At 41.2% G+C, this 21,579-nt stretch overlaps 1 protein-coding gene across 1 annotated transcript; it reads right to left on the bottom strand.

Annotated features, from left to right (window-relative positions):
• Positions 1-8,504: 8,504 nt before the first annotated feature.
• LOC147881299 (trihelix transcription factor ASR3-like) lies at positions 8,505-10,142 on the bottom strand. The gene is made up of 2 exons (XM_087402141.1): positions 9,331-10,142; positions 8,505-9,223 (listed from the first exon to the last, which is right to left on the bottom strand). Exons 1-2 carry the CDS (start codon positions 9,974-9,976, stop codon positions 8,931-8,933), a joined length of 939 nt encoding a protein of 312 aa, XP_087258267.1. The 5' UTR covers positions 9,977-10,142; the 3' UTR covers positions 8,505-8,930.
• Positions 10,143-21,579: the final 11,437 nt, after the last annotated feature.

Genomic DNA, 21,579 nt, shown 5'->3' with positions numbered 1-21,579 from the left:
CCTTTAATGCCTAGTGTATGGTGGGTATTGGTTTACATAAGGATTATGCCTAAGAATCTGTTGGCACATCTCATGTGGAAGGTCTGCTATTCTTTGTTGGATGATAAACTAGTCCGTGGGCTTTGGATGTTCAGTTAATAGTAAAACGACAGCATCAACACACCCCATGTCAGCATAATCTGTAGAAAAGACTTCAATGAATAATTTGGTTGGATGCTCTCACCACGGGCAGTTGCAATGCGCTCAATCACATGGCCTTCATAAGGGTATCTCATTGTAAAGGTAGGAACACTTTCTCTAGCATTTGCTAAATCCAATAAGTATGGGAGCAACTGATCTAATAGCTCATCATCATTAGGATCTCCGTCATAGGCAAAAGGAGTTATGCAGGAACAGGGTGGATTTGATGCTACTTTCAAAGGAGTGTTGTCAACCAGGAGTGTGTTCATGGGATCATAGTCAATGTCATGTGTAGCCAATGCACTAAATGGCTAAAGAATTTCATTTAAAAAACAAGGAAGATAAATTGCAAAAATAATTTCATTCAAAAAATAAGAAAATCAATTGTAAAAAAAACAAGAAGATAAATTGCAAAAAGAGTTTCATTTAAAACTTGTGAGACTAGCTCTCATACAATGTCATTTCATAGATGATCTGGTCCTAACATTTGGGGTTGGGCATTTGCTAGGATCAATCAAATACGACTTAGTAACTATTTGACTAAATTTCCTCTTCTTTATCCCCGCAAGGAGAAGGCTACCTAGTACTGTGTCATCCTCCATTTGCTCTCCATCAGAGTTGTCAGGCAATTTAGGCTTTAGCCCTGATATACTCTTAGCTACCTGAATGACCCTCTCACTGCTATCTGTGTCGAGCTTTTCACCACTATCCATGTGTTCACCCTTGCTGTTCTTTCCAGTCAACTCTCCACCGCCACCTATGTCTTTGTCCTTGCTGTGGTTTCCCGACAAGTCCTGCATGTCCAATCTTGCTATTGCTTCCTTTATAATCGTGTCCGGTTGCTACAGATTTTCTTCATCCAAGTTTATCAGATCATCTTCATCCAAGTGCTGACCATCTTCAATGTCTCCAGTTAGATTGTCTACAAAGAAATAAAGTTAGATTAGAAATGCGTTTGAGGTGCTATATGCAAAAGACTATAAATGTGCATCTTCACAAAAAATACATACCCTCCTTTTCCTCTATATTCTTGCTTATGTACAATGATCACACAACAGATTTCTTCTTGTGTTGTATGTGGCGCTTCATCTTAGTAAGAGCTTCCTTAACTGGCGAACTTTCATCTGTTGAACAATATATAATACATGAATAGATGCAATATATAAAATAGAAATAAATGAAATAGATAAAACAGGAACTTATAAAAACAAATACCCTCTTTTGGCCACATAGGAAAAAAAACAGTCCCACCTCTCTCCTCTGCAACTTTCAGGTCCCCCTGTGCCACTGCCTACTGTATTTTTACTTTGTCCAACATTTCATCCTCGTCATATTCCTGATCCCCAACATCCTCCAAGGAGTTGTCATCTTCCAACTGCCTTCCATCGAATAGTTGTTTATTATCTTCTTTTCCACAGGAGGCATGCCCCTCTACCGTTGTTCTTTCTTGGTGTCTATGAACACATTTGAAATGTTAGGAGTTTCGCATTTCTCATTTTCAATAGCTTCAGCTTGCTTTGTACCAGTCTTCAACTTTTTTGGACATGGTATTTCGGTGTCTTTACCTGTTTGTGTAAGGAAAAGAACAATTATTTGAAACTGATTTCAAAAGCCAAATAGATTATTTAAACATAGACAATAATCAAAAAAATAGTAGTATTTAAACTTGAAGGAAATATGGCCCTTGAGGGGTCCCCTTAGTTATAAAATGCTTGAGAACATCAAATGAGTGGTTAAAAGCACACTCCGATCAAGATTTCAAAACCAATATCACCTCATACTGCTCTGGTCTATTTAACTTGATACATGATTCAAAGTTGGGAGTCTCCAATTAGGACCAGAGATGCAGTGGAAGATAATTGATGTTGGTAACAACTTGGAGGGGCTTGCAAGTGTGAAAAGATATATGGAATAACGAAGAATCGGAGTAGGTGTTCTTGACACGATTGTCTGAGAACCTTATGACCATGAATGGGACTTGGATTAATTTGAAAGGTTCTTTGGGACTCTTGATGGAATATCACTCGAAGCCCTAGGATACGAACTAGTTCCCTTTGTTACACCAAAAAATATTTCTCTCTTATTACAAGCAATTAAAGGTAACATGCTATGAATTAGCTACAAGATGGGTGCATATGGAAATGAATCATCAAAAGATGCTTTATTTGAGGATGCTCTCGGTGATTTGGTTGTTTTGGCAATGTTTACAAAATGACAAATGATGAAACATTAAAACTATTGAAAGAAAATCCCACCAAGCCATCTCTTAGTTATGCCATTTACAATGAGGAATTTGACGAGGATGAATAGAGAAGAGCACAAACTTACAAAATGCAAAATTTGTGTCATCTTTTATGGAATTCTTTTTTTAGGAAGAGTGGATGCATTCACAAATGGAGTGGTTGCCATGGAATCTTTAAAGCTGGATAGAAAGACACTTGCATTTCTAAGTAAGCATTGTTTCTTCCCTCGTCCATGTTCTCAGCTCCAGTGGATCCGTAGCTCCTCCAGACAATGCGCTTTCGATGTTAACGTCGTACTCTGCAACAACATCTGGATTTCACCGTAGTGCTGCTCCTTTTGCCAGCAACTCACCCACCACTGGGGTCGACAAGAAGCGGTTACGCGAGCACAATCTAAGCTTCAATTCCACCATATTGTCCAATGCGTGTGGCCCTCGACCCTCAAGTGCACAGGGCCTCTATGACTCGTTTGCAAATTTTGTAGGCTATACAATCAACTTGCCGCAAGTAGGCGCATCTCCCAGTTCTCAGGGATAGGATACGAATAAGGTAGATGGCAAGTGCTCAAAGCTAATCTCTAACTCCAAATCGCTTAGAGTATGGACAAACTTTGAAAAAGATACTGTAGACAATTGAGAGGAGTCACATGGTACATATGAATGCCCTTCAAACGAGCAGCAAGGGATGCCCCCAACTAGTATACAAGATGAAAATACTCTTAGGACATTGAAAGTTTTGCTAAGTACAAGCTTGCATCCCAAGATCAAGTCAGAAGACATAAAGTTTCAATGGTTAATTATGATGAAAACTTCTTTGCACATTACTACATTGTGTCTTCAAAATGCCTTGAGCCTTGAAGTTGGTTTATTATTGTACATTTCACAATTTTTAGTATTATTAGGTCTTTTTAAGTGATTAGAGAAAAGCATATGAGAATATGCATTTGAAAATAATATCAATTTGGCTCAGTTTTGAAATTAAGCTTGGTGGAGAATGACAAGCCAAGCTTGGCTCGAGCTAACCATTCAACAAGGCTACCCATAGATATTCCCCCTAACTTTTCATCGTCCACCCATGGTTAGTTTGCTTTTAAAGCCGGCCGTAGTGGAGGATGAAAGTAAAGCTCATATTTAAAACCAAGCTAACCTTTCATCCTTACTTGGCTTTTATTCTCCACCAAGGTTGGCTTTAAAACCAATCTTATCCTATAATGCTCGGTGGAGGATGAGAGACTAGCCACCAGGATCAATTTTAAAACCAAGCTTGGCCTTTTAAGATTTTGAAATGGATCTTGGTAGAGGATAATGAAAGACTTTTGAAGTCATGGAGATATATGTAGACATGCATTTAGTGTTTGAACATGTAATGTAAAATTTGCATTTCAGTTATAATCATTTTTTTTTCATATGGCAAATTGCAAATTATTTCGTGTGATCATTAAGCACCTAGGAAGTTTGGAGATAATATCAGTTCTAACAACAAATCTTAGATAAGCATGGACAATGTGATTGAGAAAGTATAGAGTAGAATTAAGTTCACAGTTGTGAATGTAAGCCTAGCCTATATTTGTTAAATCTTAACTTCACACCTTGATGGAACTTTTGCGTGCCATGACACATATGAAAATCTATTACATCTAGAAACACCACACACATAAAATTTGATGTGTCAAAGGAACACTCATATCCTTCTCCGTCTATGGCAAGAAATAGATTCCTCATACTTGATGTGAATGGAAATTTTCTCCTCAAGTTTGATAAACCTTCTAGTATTCACAAAAGTATACAAGTTAGAAGGACACAATGAATCGTGCTTTGGAATGGATATGTTAGGGGTGTATCAATCCCGGAGAAAATTGTATATATTCAGATACTTTTGAGACAGATGAGATTGATGATATATTGAATATTGAACTTCTTTCATATCTCCTTCAGTTGACAAATGTGTTAGATATAAGGAATATTATTAGGCTTGATCGTTATGGCAAATGAACCAATACATAGCAATCATCATCATTATGCCAAAAGAGGATAGGCAACACATCATGGGAGATGTGTTGTATGGGAATGAAACCAGATATATCAATAGCTCTATCAATTGTAAGGATAGGATGAATGTTATATATGTATATGACCTTAATGTACCACCTTAGATTGAAGACAAATGAGAATCTGATGTTTTGGATAGGGTAACAAGCACTAATTGATATGTTTGGGTATATTGTTGTACAATTCCTTAGGTATATCCATGTGGGAGAGCAGTTGTTTTATGAGTATGAGTTTTAAGATGTTTCAGTGGCATAGTACTCCCAAAGATATTGGAATTTATAACTTAATATTGAAGATCAAGGGTGTTTCTCAACACCGCCTTTCTCTTGAGAGAATTCACAAAGTTCAGATGTACATAGCTTGGATTCACAATCATGTATGGAAATTATACAAACATATTTTGATTCATAATGCATGAAAAGTGTAAATTCAACTACAGACTTCTCAATATCCCAACATTAAGCCAAAATAAAACACAATATATCTTTGAATGTATGAATTCCACAATCCCTTTCCTTCGAAATGAAACAAATTTCCTTCAATTTTTGGGAAGATGGAAAATTTGGGAATCGCGACTTTCCCAAATTATAACACATTGTTCATAGCATAGGGCACATTTTGAGGATGCTCTGATGGTTATATTTTGCAATCCTAAAAGTCAACATGCTCCGATGGACGTGCTTCCAGATCAAGTAGTGATGATGCACTCTTATGTCTAGTTCATTACACAAAATTTTATGTATCTATCATATTTTATACGACATCTTGCAGCATACGTTTCACTTTATTTGTTTAGTATAAACCATGTGAGCAAGTAGGATGTGCCCACTTTGTCATCGTGAGTTTTTCCCATAATTATATATGGTTTTGGGACTTGGTTATTTATTGCCAATCTAGCTCATGAGACATGTAAACTAAACATCTTCCAACGTTGGAGTATATACACCTATATATTTTTTGAGAAATTGTCTTGAACTATTAATATTGAATTCATAACATGCTCCCAGTTTAATATAATTGTGCATCAAAGAAACCATTGAATCAAACTCATTTGAGAAAACCCATTCAAACAACCTTTGAGCTACGATTTGCAAGTCATGAGGTTGTCTCTAGTGATAATGCTTCAAATTCAAAGAAGGATTGTATATGATTCGATCGATTTGGTATCGGAGAACACCTACATTGAAACATCTATGTCTTTAACTATTGAATACAACAAAAAAGTATTTTTTGAAAAGTACATTCTAAAGTTATATCTTTCAAAACAAATGAACCAACAAATCTCAGAAGAAGATTCAAATTTCTAAAAATTATATCATTTTGTCAAAGAGTTCCAAAATTTACTCGACTTTCAAAAGTTGTCAAGGCTCTGACCATCAGAGTCATCATCATCTTGCTCATCATCTCTATGGTTTGAAAGGCCAATAGCATCTTTCTTTTCCTGTCACCTTCTACCTCTTGTGCCTCCACATTTTTTTTGGATTGCAATGCCACCATATTCATGTTCCACCACAATGGGATCAAGGTGATACCCAAAATTATGGAACAGACCTTGAGATTTCTCCCATCTCTTTCTAAAACAAATCCACATCTCCCATTTTGGTGCATTGAAGGGCCTTTTACATTTTCTTATCTAGACACATCAGTGGATTCCTAGCAATGAGTGAATGCTCTATGCTCTAAAATATCCTCTAAGCTTTTCCAATGGTTGGGGCCTTTGATTCCAAATCTCTCAATAACACACTCATGGCAAACATCCTAATTCTTATGGCATCCTCAAAATGTTGATGATGCTATCTTTTCTTTATATCATTGCATTCATTTATAATCATTCTATTCCTTGGCTCAAACATCCATCTTTGGAATGTCTCAATTAACAAAATATTAGTTCAATCAAATATTATACCCAAAACTAGAATCTAGCTAAAACATTGGCTATGAGGTGATTTGTGAGGCATATGGTGCATCCACCCACATTCTCAAGTCTTGGAAATGTTATAATACAACCATCCAAAAACTCCTCTACTATGAGAAATCGGAATGATTTTAAATTTGTGGATAATATCATAAGAAATAGAAAAATCGATCTATCAAGATACAAATGGAAGCTTCCAAGGAGACACCCATGAGGTAGATCTTTCGCAATGGTTATACAATATAACACCTCTATGAAATTGAGCCGACTCTTTACGGGTTAAAAGCAAACCTAGTCCATACATCTCTAAGACACATCAAGATTTATGTGGCATTGTGCTTAATAACTTGATTACAAACAATATATTCTATCTACACAAAACAAAGCACATGTGATAATTATCTTTTGAAGTGCACACGTGCATAATAAATACAAAATAAAGCACAATTGATGCAAAATATTTCGCTGTGCATAACTAGATAGGAAGGATTCGATTTCAAGGTCAACAATGTTACACTTTTTGAAATGCTCATATGCAAAAAGGTGAGCCTAAAATTATCTATTTTACCAAATTTTACCCCACATGCAAGGTGTGTGATACTAGTGTAAAGATGTGTGATACTAGAGTGCAAGACGTGTGACAATGAACGTCTCCAATTGCAAAGTATCAGATACTGTGCTGACTGGGATTAACAGTTCAAGAGGGTTTTAGAGTTAGAAGGGGTAGGGTTGGACCCTTTCTCCATTGTAGATGTTTCAATGGTAATATTTTATTGCATACTGTAAAGATAGGTGCCTGATGAAAGGTTAGAATCGAATGCTTCATTTTCCGTATACCTACTGCCATGTACTCATCTAATGGATATGTTTTGGATCCTAAAGCATATAAAGCACACTTCCTCCAGAGAGGTGATGGTGGGGTAGCGTGGCATCCCCTTCTGTCAGATAGCACATGTGGCTTTTGGTGTAATGTACGATAGGCTGAGCTACTAGTAGAGGCTAAAGTTAGTTTTCCTTGAGAATAGGACAATATACCGGTACCTGCTAGCTGGACTAACATCCACCATCATGTGTAAGCTAACACAGTCACCATGAATTGCACTAGGTAGACAAAATCTCAACATTAGACTAGAGTAGTCAGCCTTGCAAGACTGCTACAATATACCTCATTCTCTGTCAAAGTTGATATTATAATTTGCATGCTTATGTGAACCATCTTCAAACCTATGATTTGCATGCTTATGGGAACCATCTTCAAACCTTACTGCAGATTGTCCTCCTCTGTCTCTTTCTGCATGAAAGTGCCTCAATCTATCCCAACAGCTCTGTCTAGAAGCTCTTTGTAAATATTTTGGAAAATGTTGCCTCAAGAGAATTCATGTGATGAATACAGCCAAACCTAAGGACTACCCTCAGAGTAGGCATTAAGGTCCATATAAGGCCCATACAATGCACAAGTGTGAAGCACCCTCACCAGCCAAAACTGTCTTGGACAGCCATGTCACTCCCTAGCACCAGTTCTTCGAAGGTGCCGGAAAGTTGTATCAGGACTGGTATGGGAGCTGTTTTGAAGGTTTTTTTCAGAGCCCCAAACTATCTTGGTTCATCTTCAACTTTGAAGAAAGGCACTCGAAGAAACCTACTTATGTTGCTACATGTCATGAGGGGTCATGATAACTAAAGCCACTGACACCAAGATCAAGACCACAAGACGACAATAATGACCTTGAGCGAGGCTAAGGTGCAATTCTGACCCTCGGCATTGCAGGATGCAGCCTCTTTATAGCCTTGGGAGCTGCCTACACATAGGAGCAAATTAAGCATACTCTGATGAAAAGAAATCACTCCAGTTGCTTTGGTTTGGACTGCTGGATAAGAGTTTATTTGGTTGGTAGCTTCCGTACTTATTTTTCAACTTGCAAAATGCTCTAAGGACGGCCTGTGAACACACACAAACATTGAAGATCACGAGTAGACGCACAGAGTTCAACTATGACAAGAGGTTTCTTGACAGAGACAAGAATAGCTTGAAAAAAGGATACGACTGCACACCACATGAAAGATAAGTTCGTTCAACTGGTGGTTGGGCTAATCTCATACAAAACTTGCAAAGCAGCAGAGAGAAGGGCGGCTAGTCGTGATTTACATTATCAATCCCAAAGGTAATAGTACAAGGCTTGGGTGATCAATTTTTTCTTTTTCGTCCCCTTGACATCATGTTGCAGACAGATTTTTAAAAATCCCGAGCTCAATCAGAAACAAAGGAAAACTGAACATCTCTGAACATTAAAGCTCTGGGTGGGAAGAATCTATTTAACTCTGACTTCGACGACCGACCTGATTTGCATCCGGAATTGTGGGTTCCCAGGATCTCTTTGTACGAGCCTGGATTGTGTGTGTTATGTACATCAAATGGCAGCTCCAAAGGCCACAAACTAGATTAAGTCCCATAAAGAACACTGCAAATATCGTTCCAAGTATTCATGCATGGCGAGGCCTGTTAACAGTAAGTTTCCAACCTTAACAAAGACATTTGCATAAACCCTACAGCTTGTCCGCAATCTTTCCCAAGGCCTCAGCAAGCGTTCCTAGCACATTTACTAGAGATTCTGCATGCTCCTTTCGTTGGGCTCTATCTAGATGACTGTTGAAGTTTTGTGAATCCACGTTGGCCGTCATAAGTTTAGTATTGTTTTCTAGCAGACCGAACAATTCCCTCCTGAAATCATCATCCTCTTCGACAGAAGGCCGCTTCCTCTTCTTTCGAGTACCAGAAAGAGCAGCAGGCTTCTCCTCACAATCTTCCATCCGAAATTTGTCGAACTTCTCAAATGCATCTGCATTAGAAATCGCAAACTTTTATCAAGATGATTTTTTTTTTGAATTTTATAGACAGGAAACCGTTAGACGTAGCCCATCCCACCGAATATGAAAGTAAAAGTACCTTGCGTCGGAGTCAGGCTCTCGACGGGAGGGCTCTCAATCTCCTTCTCGGGACTAACGATATCTTCTTCAGCCAAGGGATGCTCAATATCAGAGAAAAGGCCGTCGTCAACTCCCTGTCTACCGCTGTCGAAGATGATTTCGGGTGCCACGCAAGGGTGTTTACCAAGAAACTTGTCCAAAGAATCGAAAACTTCGCGATCGAAACACCCCGGCAACTTGTTGTCTTTCCTGATATCACTACTCATGAGCCAGAACGACTGCTTGCCTCTAAGGCTCTGCCAGTCCCGAATCCTTTTGTAATCCGCCGACAGATTGCACCACCGCTTTCGACACTGGGCAGCCGATCGCACCACGCCGAGCCTCTCGCAGAATTGAGATATGGAGAGCCACTTGGAGTCACTGTTGGCTCTGGCGGTTTCGATTCCGCGTTCCCGCTCCTCTTTAACCTTAGACCACTTAGCCTCCTCCACCATCTTAGCCTCGATGAGGACGAGGGTCTCGTGGCGAGACCACCGGGGGTGGCGGCCGACTTTGGTCCGTTCTTCGACGCCAAGGGGGTAGGCATCGGCGGAACCGGAGACGTCGAGGGACATGAGTTGCAATTCATCGGCAGCGGACAAGTCATGGGGCTCACAGCCCATCATGGCGAAGGGCGGAAGGGAGAGAGGCAAGGGAGGGAAGCTTGGCTATGGCGACATGGCGAGCAGGAAGAGGAGACTGGCTATGGCGATGGCCTCAGAAACAGGCCAAGATGAAGATGATGAAGAAAAAGAAAGAAGAAAGAAGAAGAAAAAATAAAAGGAGAAATTTGCATGTGTGCATAGAAGTTACACCTCAAACCCTAACAACATTAGACATCTCTCTCTCCCTGCCTTGCCTTCTGTCAGTCAAACCCTCCGGTTGGTTCGGTCCACCTGCCCCGCACGCTTGGCCCCGCCTCCGGGTTGTGTCGCTCCCCCGACTGGGAGTCAAGTACTAGGAGTCAGGTGTTATAAAATGGCTGCCACAGGGTTTGGATTGGTGCAGTGGATAGCTCAGTTGTACAATGTTTGGGGGCGGGGGTTCAAGCCCCAGTCATCGACGCAACTCATGCGTCATTTTTGCAGGCGGCCGAGTGAGTGGGTGTGCGACCTCCTCATTCCAAATGGTTTCTTCTGTCCTCACAATCTGGGCCCAGTGTCACGCGGCAGGGGTCCCCAGTCGGCACCAATTCGCAGGGCATTTTTAAAGGCGGTCGAGTGGGTGCGCGGCCTCCTCATTCCAGACGGTTTCTTTTGTCCTCACAATTCGTCCATGAATGACAACGATCCTTGTCATTCTTCTTTATGGGCGTCTAGGTAGGTGGTGTGAACCTCGCCTAAGGGTGTTTAGAGACTAAGGGCCTTAGCACATGGATGGGGCTAGCATGGGTTTAGGATGGGAATCTTTTTGTCATCATTACACCCATCCTAAACCAAATGGATGGATTTAGAATGGGAGTCACCACTTTTTCTCCCATCCTGGACCTTGGCCTCTAGACCTTAGCAACCAAAATGGGTTCCCCTTTTTTAGGGGTTCCAAAACATGGGAGGATGACAAGTGTCCTTGTCCCCACATGGTCCCCACCTCCTAAACACATGAAATGATGCCATGTGTCCTCTTCTACCTAGACCCATCCCTAGTTCTTTTTTGGTTAGCACATGGTGGGATGGGAATAGGATAGAAATATGCATGGGACCACTTGGGACCACCTTTTCCCATTCCCGTCCTATTTCTTCCCATGTGCTAAGCCCCTAAGCAGGGTTTTAAATCATCCAATGAGGATGAATGAAGATAAGGTTACCCGTGTCAAAATAGGTTACAGACTAAGATGAACAAGGGAAGAACATGAATGTCATTCATATGGCCTGCCCAAGATGGTGCATGGAAAAGGGGCTACAAATAGTAAGATGGAGGACTTCAAGGAATACAAATAGAAAGTGCAACTCAACCCAATCAGAGAGAGAGAAGGAGGGGAAAGAGGGCGGGGGGGGAGGGGGGGGGGGCGAGAAAGATTTCAAGGGATACAAATAGCAAGTGCAACGTAGCCCTATCATAAAAATATATTTTTGCAAGAAATAAAAGCCTAAATTTTCTCTTTTGGAAAACACGCACTGGTCACTATACCCTACCCCCTCTTGCAATCCAAAAATGCCAATGTTGATGCTGGTTGGAGCCCAAATGCTCATTTTCTAGTATCGAGAATCCATGTTTGCCAGAACATTGGCCACCATCTGCCTACCCAATCACAACCTTGCCCTCCCTGACCACTCCATTCAATGCGCGCTCCTAAGGGTATTCACAACCCAAAGCTGTCCATGCCCATGGTGCATTGAATGCAACTAGGCAGTGGGGTAGATGTGGGCGAGCAATCTTGTTGGACGTGGGGGGACAATCTTGCTCATCCCATGGGTAGTACCCATGGTGCGCTAGTATTTAAGCACCCTAAGACGTGGCACCAGTGTGTAAAAATACACGCTCACATGGCACTTGTCTCCTACACAGGGCTGCCCACCTACACTACCATCATGATTTTGTTGGGCAGGCAGCTAGTTTGTAAACATCCTAAGGCCTAGTGTGATCACACCAGGGCGACGCCATCTTAGGAAAGGGGTGTTTTGTGAATGGAACGTCTCCATTGGACGACATGCATGTCCGGCGGAAGGCTTCCTCATCTAGAAGGAATCCGTTGCTCACGTTTTTTTGCAATGAAAAACAAAGATTGTATTAAAAAAGAAAAGATGACAAAAAGGGAAATTCATAGTTAAGCTCATGCTGAGGCCTTAAGGGCTTTGAAAACGTACTCTTCTACCCCCAAAAAATGTCATAATCTAATATTTTGGATTGCAGTCTCTGATAAAGGTCCTCCAGTAATTTCCTATGCTCAAAACAACCACATTCCTATACTTCCACAAAAGATGAATTACAATAGCTTGTGTAAGGTTCCATACACTAAAATGGATGTCATTCAAAGTGCCTTTATGCCCTAATAGAACATGCTTCCACTTGAGGTAGACGAACATGTGAGCTTTAGACAGCCACTTATAAATGCGCCTCCATGAGGAATTCGTGAGCACATAGCTCTTAAAAGGTTGAAATGTGATTCGACATTAACATTGCATAAGGAATGAAATGGTGAAATGCACTTCCATTTACATAACTGTCTTTAGTTGAGAGCTTGCAGAGCAGCAGTCTCCAAAGCATAAAATTAAGCCTATGAGAGGGTGTGGAATGCCATACTCTATGAGATGTATTACCCACACGATGCAAGAGTCAAGAGAGCCGCCATATCTGGACCATGCAGCTCCTACAATCAGAGGCACATCTAGTAAACCTATTGCAGGGAAGTCCCAAAGTGTCAAATGGTAGAAATCCTTACCATTTGCTTAAACTTTGTTCTGGCTCTTGCATGCTTCTCCACTTACATCTTCGTCAATCCCATAGGCAAAGCCACGTACACATTCCTTGATCATTTAGTCTGTGAGATAATCATAGGCTTATGTGCACGGGTGAAAGTTGGCTAGTTTAGGGCCACCTACTAATCCAGCTATTGAAGACCAAAGATCAATCCCCGGATAACCCATTATAGCAGTCACCTAGCCAAGTTTGCAAATTGATATGAGCTCATTAAGAATGTCTGAATTCCGAATCCTAATTAGAAAGGTAGACAAGGTAGTTCTTGCCAAGTGCCAGTCCCTTTGGTCCAATACACCATTTAATGCGATGTTGTAGCACACAATAATTGCCCATGGTTGTCAAGAATGAAGCTTCGTGAGCCATTTGCGACATAGACATTCACATTTTCTCTTGAAAGACTCCAATCCAAGAGAAGCTTCGTGAGCCATTTGCAACATAGACATTCACATTTTCTTTTGAAAGACTCACATTCTCTTGAAAGACTACCATGCATTTTGGGTGTCTTTGCCAACACCTAGGAGAAAGAATGCCATTGCTTTTTCCATAGAAAATCTTGAGACAGCTTGTCCCTTGCGGAATAGACAACTCTAAGAGAAAGGCAATGCATGGGATACATAAACCATTATGGGAACTAAATGTGCTTTAACACAATAGCTCGACTAAGGAGAGATAGTGGCTTATCTCTCCATTTATGAAACTTTACCTGAATTTTGTACAAACACTAGTCCATCCTTTGATTCATGGAAACTCCTTGCCAAGTGGACAACCCAAGTACCTAAAAATGGATCCCATAGGAATCTATGTGAAGCCATAGGAGGAGATCCATTCTGGTGAAGGTCCCCGAGCCCCAAAAAGGTACAGTGGCTTTGGCATTATTAATGCGCAAGTCAAACACCATGCAAAATTTAAAAAAAAATTGCAAGAATTGATCCATGTAGTGACACTCAGCAACCAACAGTGTGGAATTTTTGTGAGCCCGAAGAATTGAGAGGAAAACTTCCAATCATGAGACAACCTCAAACCACACAATGAACCCCAAGTAAATGGCAATCTAGTTGTCATAGAGGAGGTTCCATGACTATTGCAAACACAAGTGGCACTAATGGACAACCCTGTCAGACCAAACGCTATAGCTATAAATTGTCATAGAAAGAGCCATTGTAAAAATAATTGCAGAAGCATCCATGAGTCATGTGGAGGTCATATTGGAGAAGCCTTGGCCAAATGCAAGCTTATGCATTACCTTAAACATAAACTCCCAAGTGACCCCATCTAGGCCTTTTCCAAGTCTAAGGTGCATAGTATGAATTGTTGATTTTGTGCGAGCGCAAAATCAATTGACAACAATAGATTTAAAATTGCTTTCATGTATATTTCTCCCATGAATAAAACCATATTGTCATGGATGAAAACCTCTTGCAAGCATGAAATTAATTTGCATAGCCCTTATTTTGTAAGTGTTATTAAGCATTGTAAGGGTGCACCAATCAGTAGGAGGTAACAGACTCCTTGATTTAGGTATTAACTTGATGATTATGGACACAAGAATTGAGTAACGAAGCCAAACCCTTCGTACACAATGGCTAGTATTATTGATAGAAATCCAGTGGAATGTCATCAGCCCTTGGTGCCTTTTCTTTTGCCATTGATCGAACAACAAAATGCAACTCTTGCTTCGAAAAAGGTCGCTGCAAGTGGATGATTTCATTCGTAGTCACAACACTCGATGTGGGTTCCAAGAATTGCGTAAGCCTTTGATCATAATCTACGACTTGAGGAAGCTAGCACCAACTATTGAAGACAAATGCATGATCATAACCTAAACAATCGCAAATTCACCAGCTGCCTCCTTGCCCACCTCATCCTGAATCAACACTAAATTTTCCTTAACATGTTCGAGAAAAACTATGAAGGCCTATCTCAGTAATCTCGAGCCATGTTAGTTGAGATTGCACTCTAGCAACACTTAATTTCCCGTGTGCTCAATATATTGGAGACGGATCTCAATGGATTGTAACCAAGGAGTTAGATGCAGATCAAAAGAGCTTAACTAAAAAGCTAAAATAAGGGAAGCTCATATGTAATGGGTGTTCAATTCATCCATCTTGTGCTCTCTTGTTCCCCCTTGCTCAAACTCTTCCATGTTGCTTGCAGACCTGAGTGACCCTTTGTAGTCATATTTTCTAGAAACACTCATTTTGAATAGTACCAAGCCTTTGGAAATGCTATTCATAGACAAACACTGAAAACTCATCATGACAACTATGCAGAGAGGTATGCTTGATGGAGCATATGTAAGTACAATGGTAGATAAAGTCAGGCAAAATCCTGATAACCAATCAATGCATATTGCAATGGATCATCCTACCTTATTGCCCATTGAGCAACCTGACACAATTTTGCTTGAGCATGTCCCCGTAACTCTAGTAGGCTTGGCATACTTTAGGCAAGCAACTTTTGAAATGCAAATCAACTGGATTTGCACATGTGCCTGACTCTCCCCCCCCCCTTCTCTCTCTCTCTCTCTCAAAGTGCAAGCAGGCTTGTTGGTTTTTGTTGTGATTATGTCATTGTGTGTTCAAGGATGATTGTCGGTTCAACTTCAGATGAGTCATACTTGGCTACTTGGAATTGTTTCCATGAAGTAAAAACCCTTGTCTTGTCTCATCTCTCTCTCTCTCTCTCTCTCTCTCTCTCTCTCTCTCTCTCTCTGTCTCTCTCTCTCTCATTTCGTAAAACCCGCGTGGGTCTTGGTGGTTAAGGCTCTGGCTCGTGTCGTTGGATGTGTTGTGTTCGATCCCCGGATCACGTCGGATGAGTCAGAACTGGCTCCTTGGGATTGCTCCTACGATGTAAAAAAACTCTTCTTCCTACCGTGTATAAGCCATCCTTCCCCACCAAGTTTTGTAAAACCCACGTGGGTCTTGGTGGTTAAGGCTCTGGCTCGTGTCGTTGGGTGTGTTGTGTTCGATCCTCGGATCGCGTCGGATGAGTCAGAACTGGCTCCTTGGGATTGCTCCTACGATGTAAAAAAACTCTTCTTCTTCTTCTTCTTCTTCTTCTTCTCTCTCCCCCCCCCCCTCCCTCCCTCCCCCCCACTCTCTCCCCCTGCCCCACCCGCTCTCTCTCTCTCTCTCTCTCTCTCTCCCCCCCCCCCAACCATGCCGACCATGCTCAAATGGGGGATGTCGTTTGGGAACTTCAAAGCTTTCAAAGCTATGGTTGAAAAAGAAACAGGCCTGCAAATAAAATGCCTAAGGTCAGATGGAGGGGGAGAGTACCTCTCAAATGAGTTTGCAAGGTTCTTGCAGGAGCATGGTATAAAGCAGTAGTATTCATGCAGTCATACCCCACAGCAAAATGGAATTGCAGAAAGGAAAAACAGGCATATTGGAGAGGTATCTCGCGCTATGCTAAATGAAAAAGATCTACCAGATTATTATTGGGCTGAAGCAGTTGCTATAGTAGTTTATATAATGAACAGGACTCCCACTGCAGCAATACATGGCATGACGCTAGAGGAGATGTATACTGGTAGGAAACCAGATATTTCTCATTTGAACATTTTTGGTTGCATTGCCTATGTCCATGTGCCAGATGAGTTGAGGTCCAAGTTGGATCCAAAAGTTGAGAAGTGCATCTTTATTGGTTATTCTCTGCAGCAGAAAGGGTATAGATGCTAAAACCCCTCTACTCGTAAGTTTACAGTGAGCAGAGATGTTGTTTTTGATGAGATGAGCAGCTGGTATAAACCAGTAAATGTGATGATTGATGTAGATGCACAAAATGGTAATGCTGCACAGAATTCATAGCAGCAATCACAAAATATCAGTGGACCTGCAGTGTCCTCTAGTAGTGGTTCACATACCTCGCCATGGACAGGTAGATTGAGATCAGGAGAATCTCCTCAAAGCAATGCAGATAGTGGTATATGCAGGTATCACGAAAAGGAAAAGAGAAGGTAGATCAGCCCATGTTTGATGTGAATGCAGGTCACTCTTATGTGGATGGTGAATCCAGTGGCTCAGAGCAGAGCATTGATGATGAGTTGGGTATTCCTTCTGTTGTAACACTTGGAGTAAGGAAGACCAGGGATGTTTTGAGAGCACCTGGAAGTGAGCCTATTTTGTGCAGGTCTACCAGGGTTAGGTATCCTGTGGATAGGCTGAAATATGATGGATTTACAGCCATTCACTATGCCTATATGGTCAAAGTGATACAGGAACCAGAACCCACTTCTTTTGAGCAAGCCATGGGAAATGAAAAATGGGAGAAAGCCATGGATGAAGAAATGGATGCCTTGGATGCAAATGCTACATGGGAATTGGTGCCTTTGCCTAAAGACAAGAATGCAATTGGCTGTAAGTGGGTTTATAAGATCAAGCACAATGCAGATGGTTCTGTGAATAGATACAAGGCAAGATTAGTTGTCAAGGGGTATCCACAGACATATGGCATTGATTATGAAAAAACTTTCAGCCCGGTTGCAAGGATGGCAACCGTAAGAGCAGCCATTGCTATGGCCGCATCAAAGGGATGGTCTTTACATCAGATGGATGTAAAGAATGCCTTCTTGCATGGTGATTTGCAAGAAGAGGTCTTTATGGAGCAGCCAGTAGGTTATGTTCATGCTATTCATCCTGAGTTTGTTTGCAGGTTGAAGAAAGCCTTGTATGGCTTGAAGCAAGCACCTAGAGCATGGTCTGACAAGATAGGACAGTATCTTGTCACTATTGGTTTTCAGATTTCCAAGGCAGACTTCTTACTCTATGTGAGAAAAACAGAGAAAGGGATTATGCAACTTGTCATTTATGTTGATGATTTGATCATCACAGGTGATAGTGATGAAGATATCCTTCATGTGAAAATGCTATTGAGGCAGAAGTTTGAGATGAAGGATTTGGGAGAGCTGCGTTATTTCTTGGGCATTGAGGTGATTAAATCACCAAGTGGGATACAGCTCTTGCAGAGGCAGTATGGACTGGACATGCTATCCAAATATGGGATGACAGGCTATAAGCCTATTTCAGTTCCTTTGGAGCAGAATGTGAAGCTGAGCGCAGATGCAGGTGAGCTTCTGGAAGACCCTGCTATGTACAGATGCATAGTAGGAAGTTTGATTTACATGACTATTACCAGGCCAGATTTGAGCTATGCTGTTGGGTTGGTAAGTCAGTTTATGCAGGCTCCAAGGAAACCGCATTTGGATGCGGCTAGACGCATACTCAGGTATGTGAAGTACACATTGCAGTATGGACTATTTTATGAGGCTGGGGTTCAGATACAGTTGCATGGATACACTGATGTTGATTGGGCTAGTAGTATTTCTGATAGATGATCTACCAGTGGGTATGTGTTCTCTTTTGGGAGTGCTACAGTCACTTGGAGTAGCAAGAAACAGCCTACAGTTGCCTTGTCGAGCACAGAGGCTGAGTACAGGGGTGCAGCAATGGCTGCATGTGAGGTAGCTTGGTTGCATAAGCTACTTTATGATATGCATCAGTCTACAGATGGGCCAGTTGTCATTTATTGTGACAACATGAGCAGTATACACTTGGCAAAGAACCCAGTCTTTCATGCTAGAACAAAGCACATTGAGGTGCATTATCACTATGTGCGGGAGAAAGTGTTACTAGGTCTTATTGATCTAGTTTATGTCAGCACAGAGGATCAGGTAGCTAACATATTTACGAAAGCATTGGGCGCAGAGAAGCTACGCAAGTTCAGAGACATGCTTGGTGTGCAGGAATTGGGATTGAGCTCGAGGGGGAGTGTTGAGATATCGAGCTCCACTCGCGATATGCCAGGGTGACCGTTGTGCATTTATGTCACCGACTTGTTAGCTACAGATGCAGTTGGTACACCGCCCACGAATAATAGCTGGATGACAGCTATCCTTATCTACACTAGTTTGTGGCTCAGTTAGTATGCCACCTTAGTTAGTTGAGTTTGGTTTGAGACCCACATATAGGGTCCTTCTATTTCTTTGTACTAGAGTTCTTTTGGCTTACACAACTAAGAAGAGGAAAACTGTTTTCAGCCTCCACCTTTGTGTGTATTCCCCCATTGTGTATGTGAGAAAGCTGCAAGTGAGACTCCTTCCCTCTCTCCCACTATCTTCACAAGTATCTCACTAGTGTATCGGCTAAATGCCCACGACACGAGTCACCGCCAGAGACCACACATTTTTGGTGCCACTGCTATGCCAAGTACACTTTTTCTTGCATTGTCTCTCTCATTATCGAACCATTGCCGAATGCTTGGTAGCTTAATGAAGAAATGTTGGTTTTGGAAAATAGGAAGTGTGTGAGTGAAAAGAGGGTTGGAAAGTATTTTTGAGCGATTTGAAGTGCTTTTTTATTGTTTTTTGTTGTCAAATCATAGGGAAAGGTAGTTGAGGTGATTGTTGGTAAGGCATTGTTGATGTCAAATGTGAGCAAAAACAAAAATAATGTTGTTTGTGAACTTTAAAGTGACAAAATTGTCACATTTTGGGAACACCGTCCAATGTGGTTGTAATTGTATTATTCTTTACTCTCTTATGTAGGATAGGTAGTGTAGCACCCTTATAGGCTATAAGCCCTACACACAAATCATTAAAACCAAAAAAATTCAAAAAACTAGATGATGAACTGAGTAGGAAAGAGCACATCGGGTAATTCAATGCCACGTTAAATTAGCTAAATCAAGATGCTGACACACCTACCCTTTGACATTCTGAACTAAATACCAGCTGACACATTTAATGTGCTAGTTTAGCCTCCGTAAAGTCAACACAAGGTTAGATCTAAACAATGCATTGGGTCAGTAAAATGCAGGGTTAAAGCTAAAACAACATGCTGAATTAGCAATACCTTGCATTAGCAAGACACTAAATTAGCTCAAAATGCTGAAGTAGCAAACTCTAAATTAGCTCAAAACATTGAATTAGCCAAAATGATGAATTAGCTCAAAATGTTGAATTAGCTCAAAATGTTGAATTAGCTCAAAATGCTAAATTAGCTCTTAATTCAATGCATTGGAATAGCCTCAAGGGGTTGCCACCCCTTAACCCCGCATTGAGGTGGAATCGATCTAGAATTGGGGCCTCAACTGTGCCAACTAACACATGTGATTTGAGATCATGAAGAGTGCTAATAGACCTTGATCCTAAGGATAGTGCTTCAAATAACCTCTTGTCAACCAACACTCTTAGCTTGGAAGAGTCCATGATTTTAGACAAAGACATGGGAGAACCCTCTAATGTTAGAGCCTCAGTGGCTCTTAACTCTATTTTTAACGAGATCCCTGGTCTCCTACCCCTTCTACATCAGCTACATTAAGGGAGACATTTTGCAACATGATGGGTAGGACTAACTGAACCGACAAACATGTAAACCAAAACCCTCCATATCTACTAGTAATATTGCCACCATATCCATTCTTTGATAAAATCCAATCATATGCAGCTGAATTTGGGGCTAGACTCCCCTAAGAAGTTCAAATGCAAGAACAACGTGGACAAAGGAGTAATCCAAAAGGTCAACAAATAAGATCCCACACATTTGAAGTTTTGTCATTTCCTACTTGGCCTCAAAATGTGGAAGGTATGCCATACCCAATGACTACCCCTTAAGGGCCTATGCCTAGGGTGAACATGCCACTTCCAGAGGACCTCTAGCCCAATCTAGTAGGCCCAATCGGCCCCAAGTCACAATGAAAATGCCTAGTAGATTAGGTCCTCAAATCCTACATTTATACATTCACCAAATACATGGAACCCTCCACCGATAACACCAATTTATAGAGCAAGTTCACCATATTCTCAAGTTCTTCCTACTTCATAATTGTGGTACTTATCAATGAGGCAATGAGGATCGTAGTGCAAGCATTAGGAAGGGGGTCCATGCCTCAAAATTTTATGGGAAGAGATCTAAACCATTCCAAAAATAAATCCACCACAACCTCCAAGTTAATCACCAAGTTCTTAGAAGAAGGAGACCCGATCTCCCATGCAGAGTGTTTTGAAGAAATCTGTGAGCCTTTTTGGGTGATTACACAAGGTCAATGCTTTTGTGTGTAGTTCGGTGGTGACTCACGTGTCATGGGGATCTTGAAGGAATGCCAATGGAGTTTCCTACTCCAAGTTATTCCTTATGGGAGCAATGCAAGCACGTACTGCCCAAAAGTGTCATGCAAATTGCTCTTGGAATTGTTGCAATGTGAATCCTCATGAAGGGAGGGAGAGGGGAGATGGAGGAGGGCGAGGGGGAAGATGAGGAGAAGGTAGTGAAGAGAAAGAAGCAAGAAGGGATGAGAGGTATTCATCGCAAAGGTAAGGGGAAGAAGAACATAAACAACACTCTTGAATGAAGAGGGAGCTTGTATTCGTCAAACTTACATACAACAATTGAATACCAAAGTTTGACTTTTTGCCTTTTATAGAAGTCATCTTTGGAGGGAGGGCCAATCCTTTTTATTACCACTTCCTCTATTATCTCTCTTTACAACTTGCTTGGGCCTATATCTGCCTCCAAGTCTCCTATTGTCTTTCTTTTGTCTCAGCTTCTTAATGCTCCACTTTAGTTGTTGCTTTCCCACATTTTGTAAATGGCACATGTTATCTAATTATGATTGAGCAAGGTAATCATGGCATTATGCCATTTTGTATCTTCTCATAGTAGGCCCAAGATCACACGCTATTAGTCAAGAACAAGTGCTGCAAATGGCACTTGTGTTATCTTGACTTGGGCAGCCGGGGATCCAGGCAACTATTTCAAACCTGCAGGAAACTACAGGTTTGGTTTAAGAGAACCTTGCCATTGTGCACAAT

The sequence above is a fragment of the Dipteris shenzhenensis genome, chromosome 31 (assembly GCF_047967505.1).
Source record: "Dipteris shenzhenensis isolate YYH24624 ecotype China chromosome 31, Dip_SZ_1.0, whole genome shotgun sequence".
NCBI lineage: Eukaryota > Viridiplantae > Streptophyta > Polypodiopsida > Gleicheniales > Dipteridaceae > Dipteris > Dipteris shenzhenensis.
This window is presented reverse-complemented; position numbering and strand designations above follow the sequence as displayed.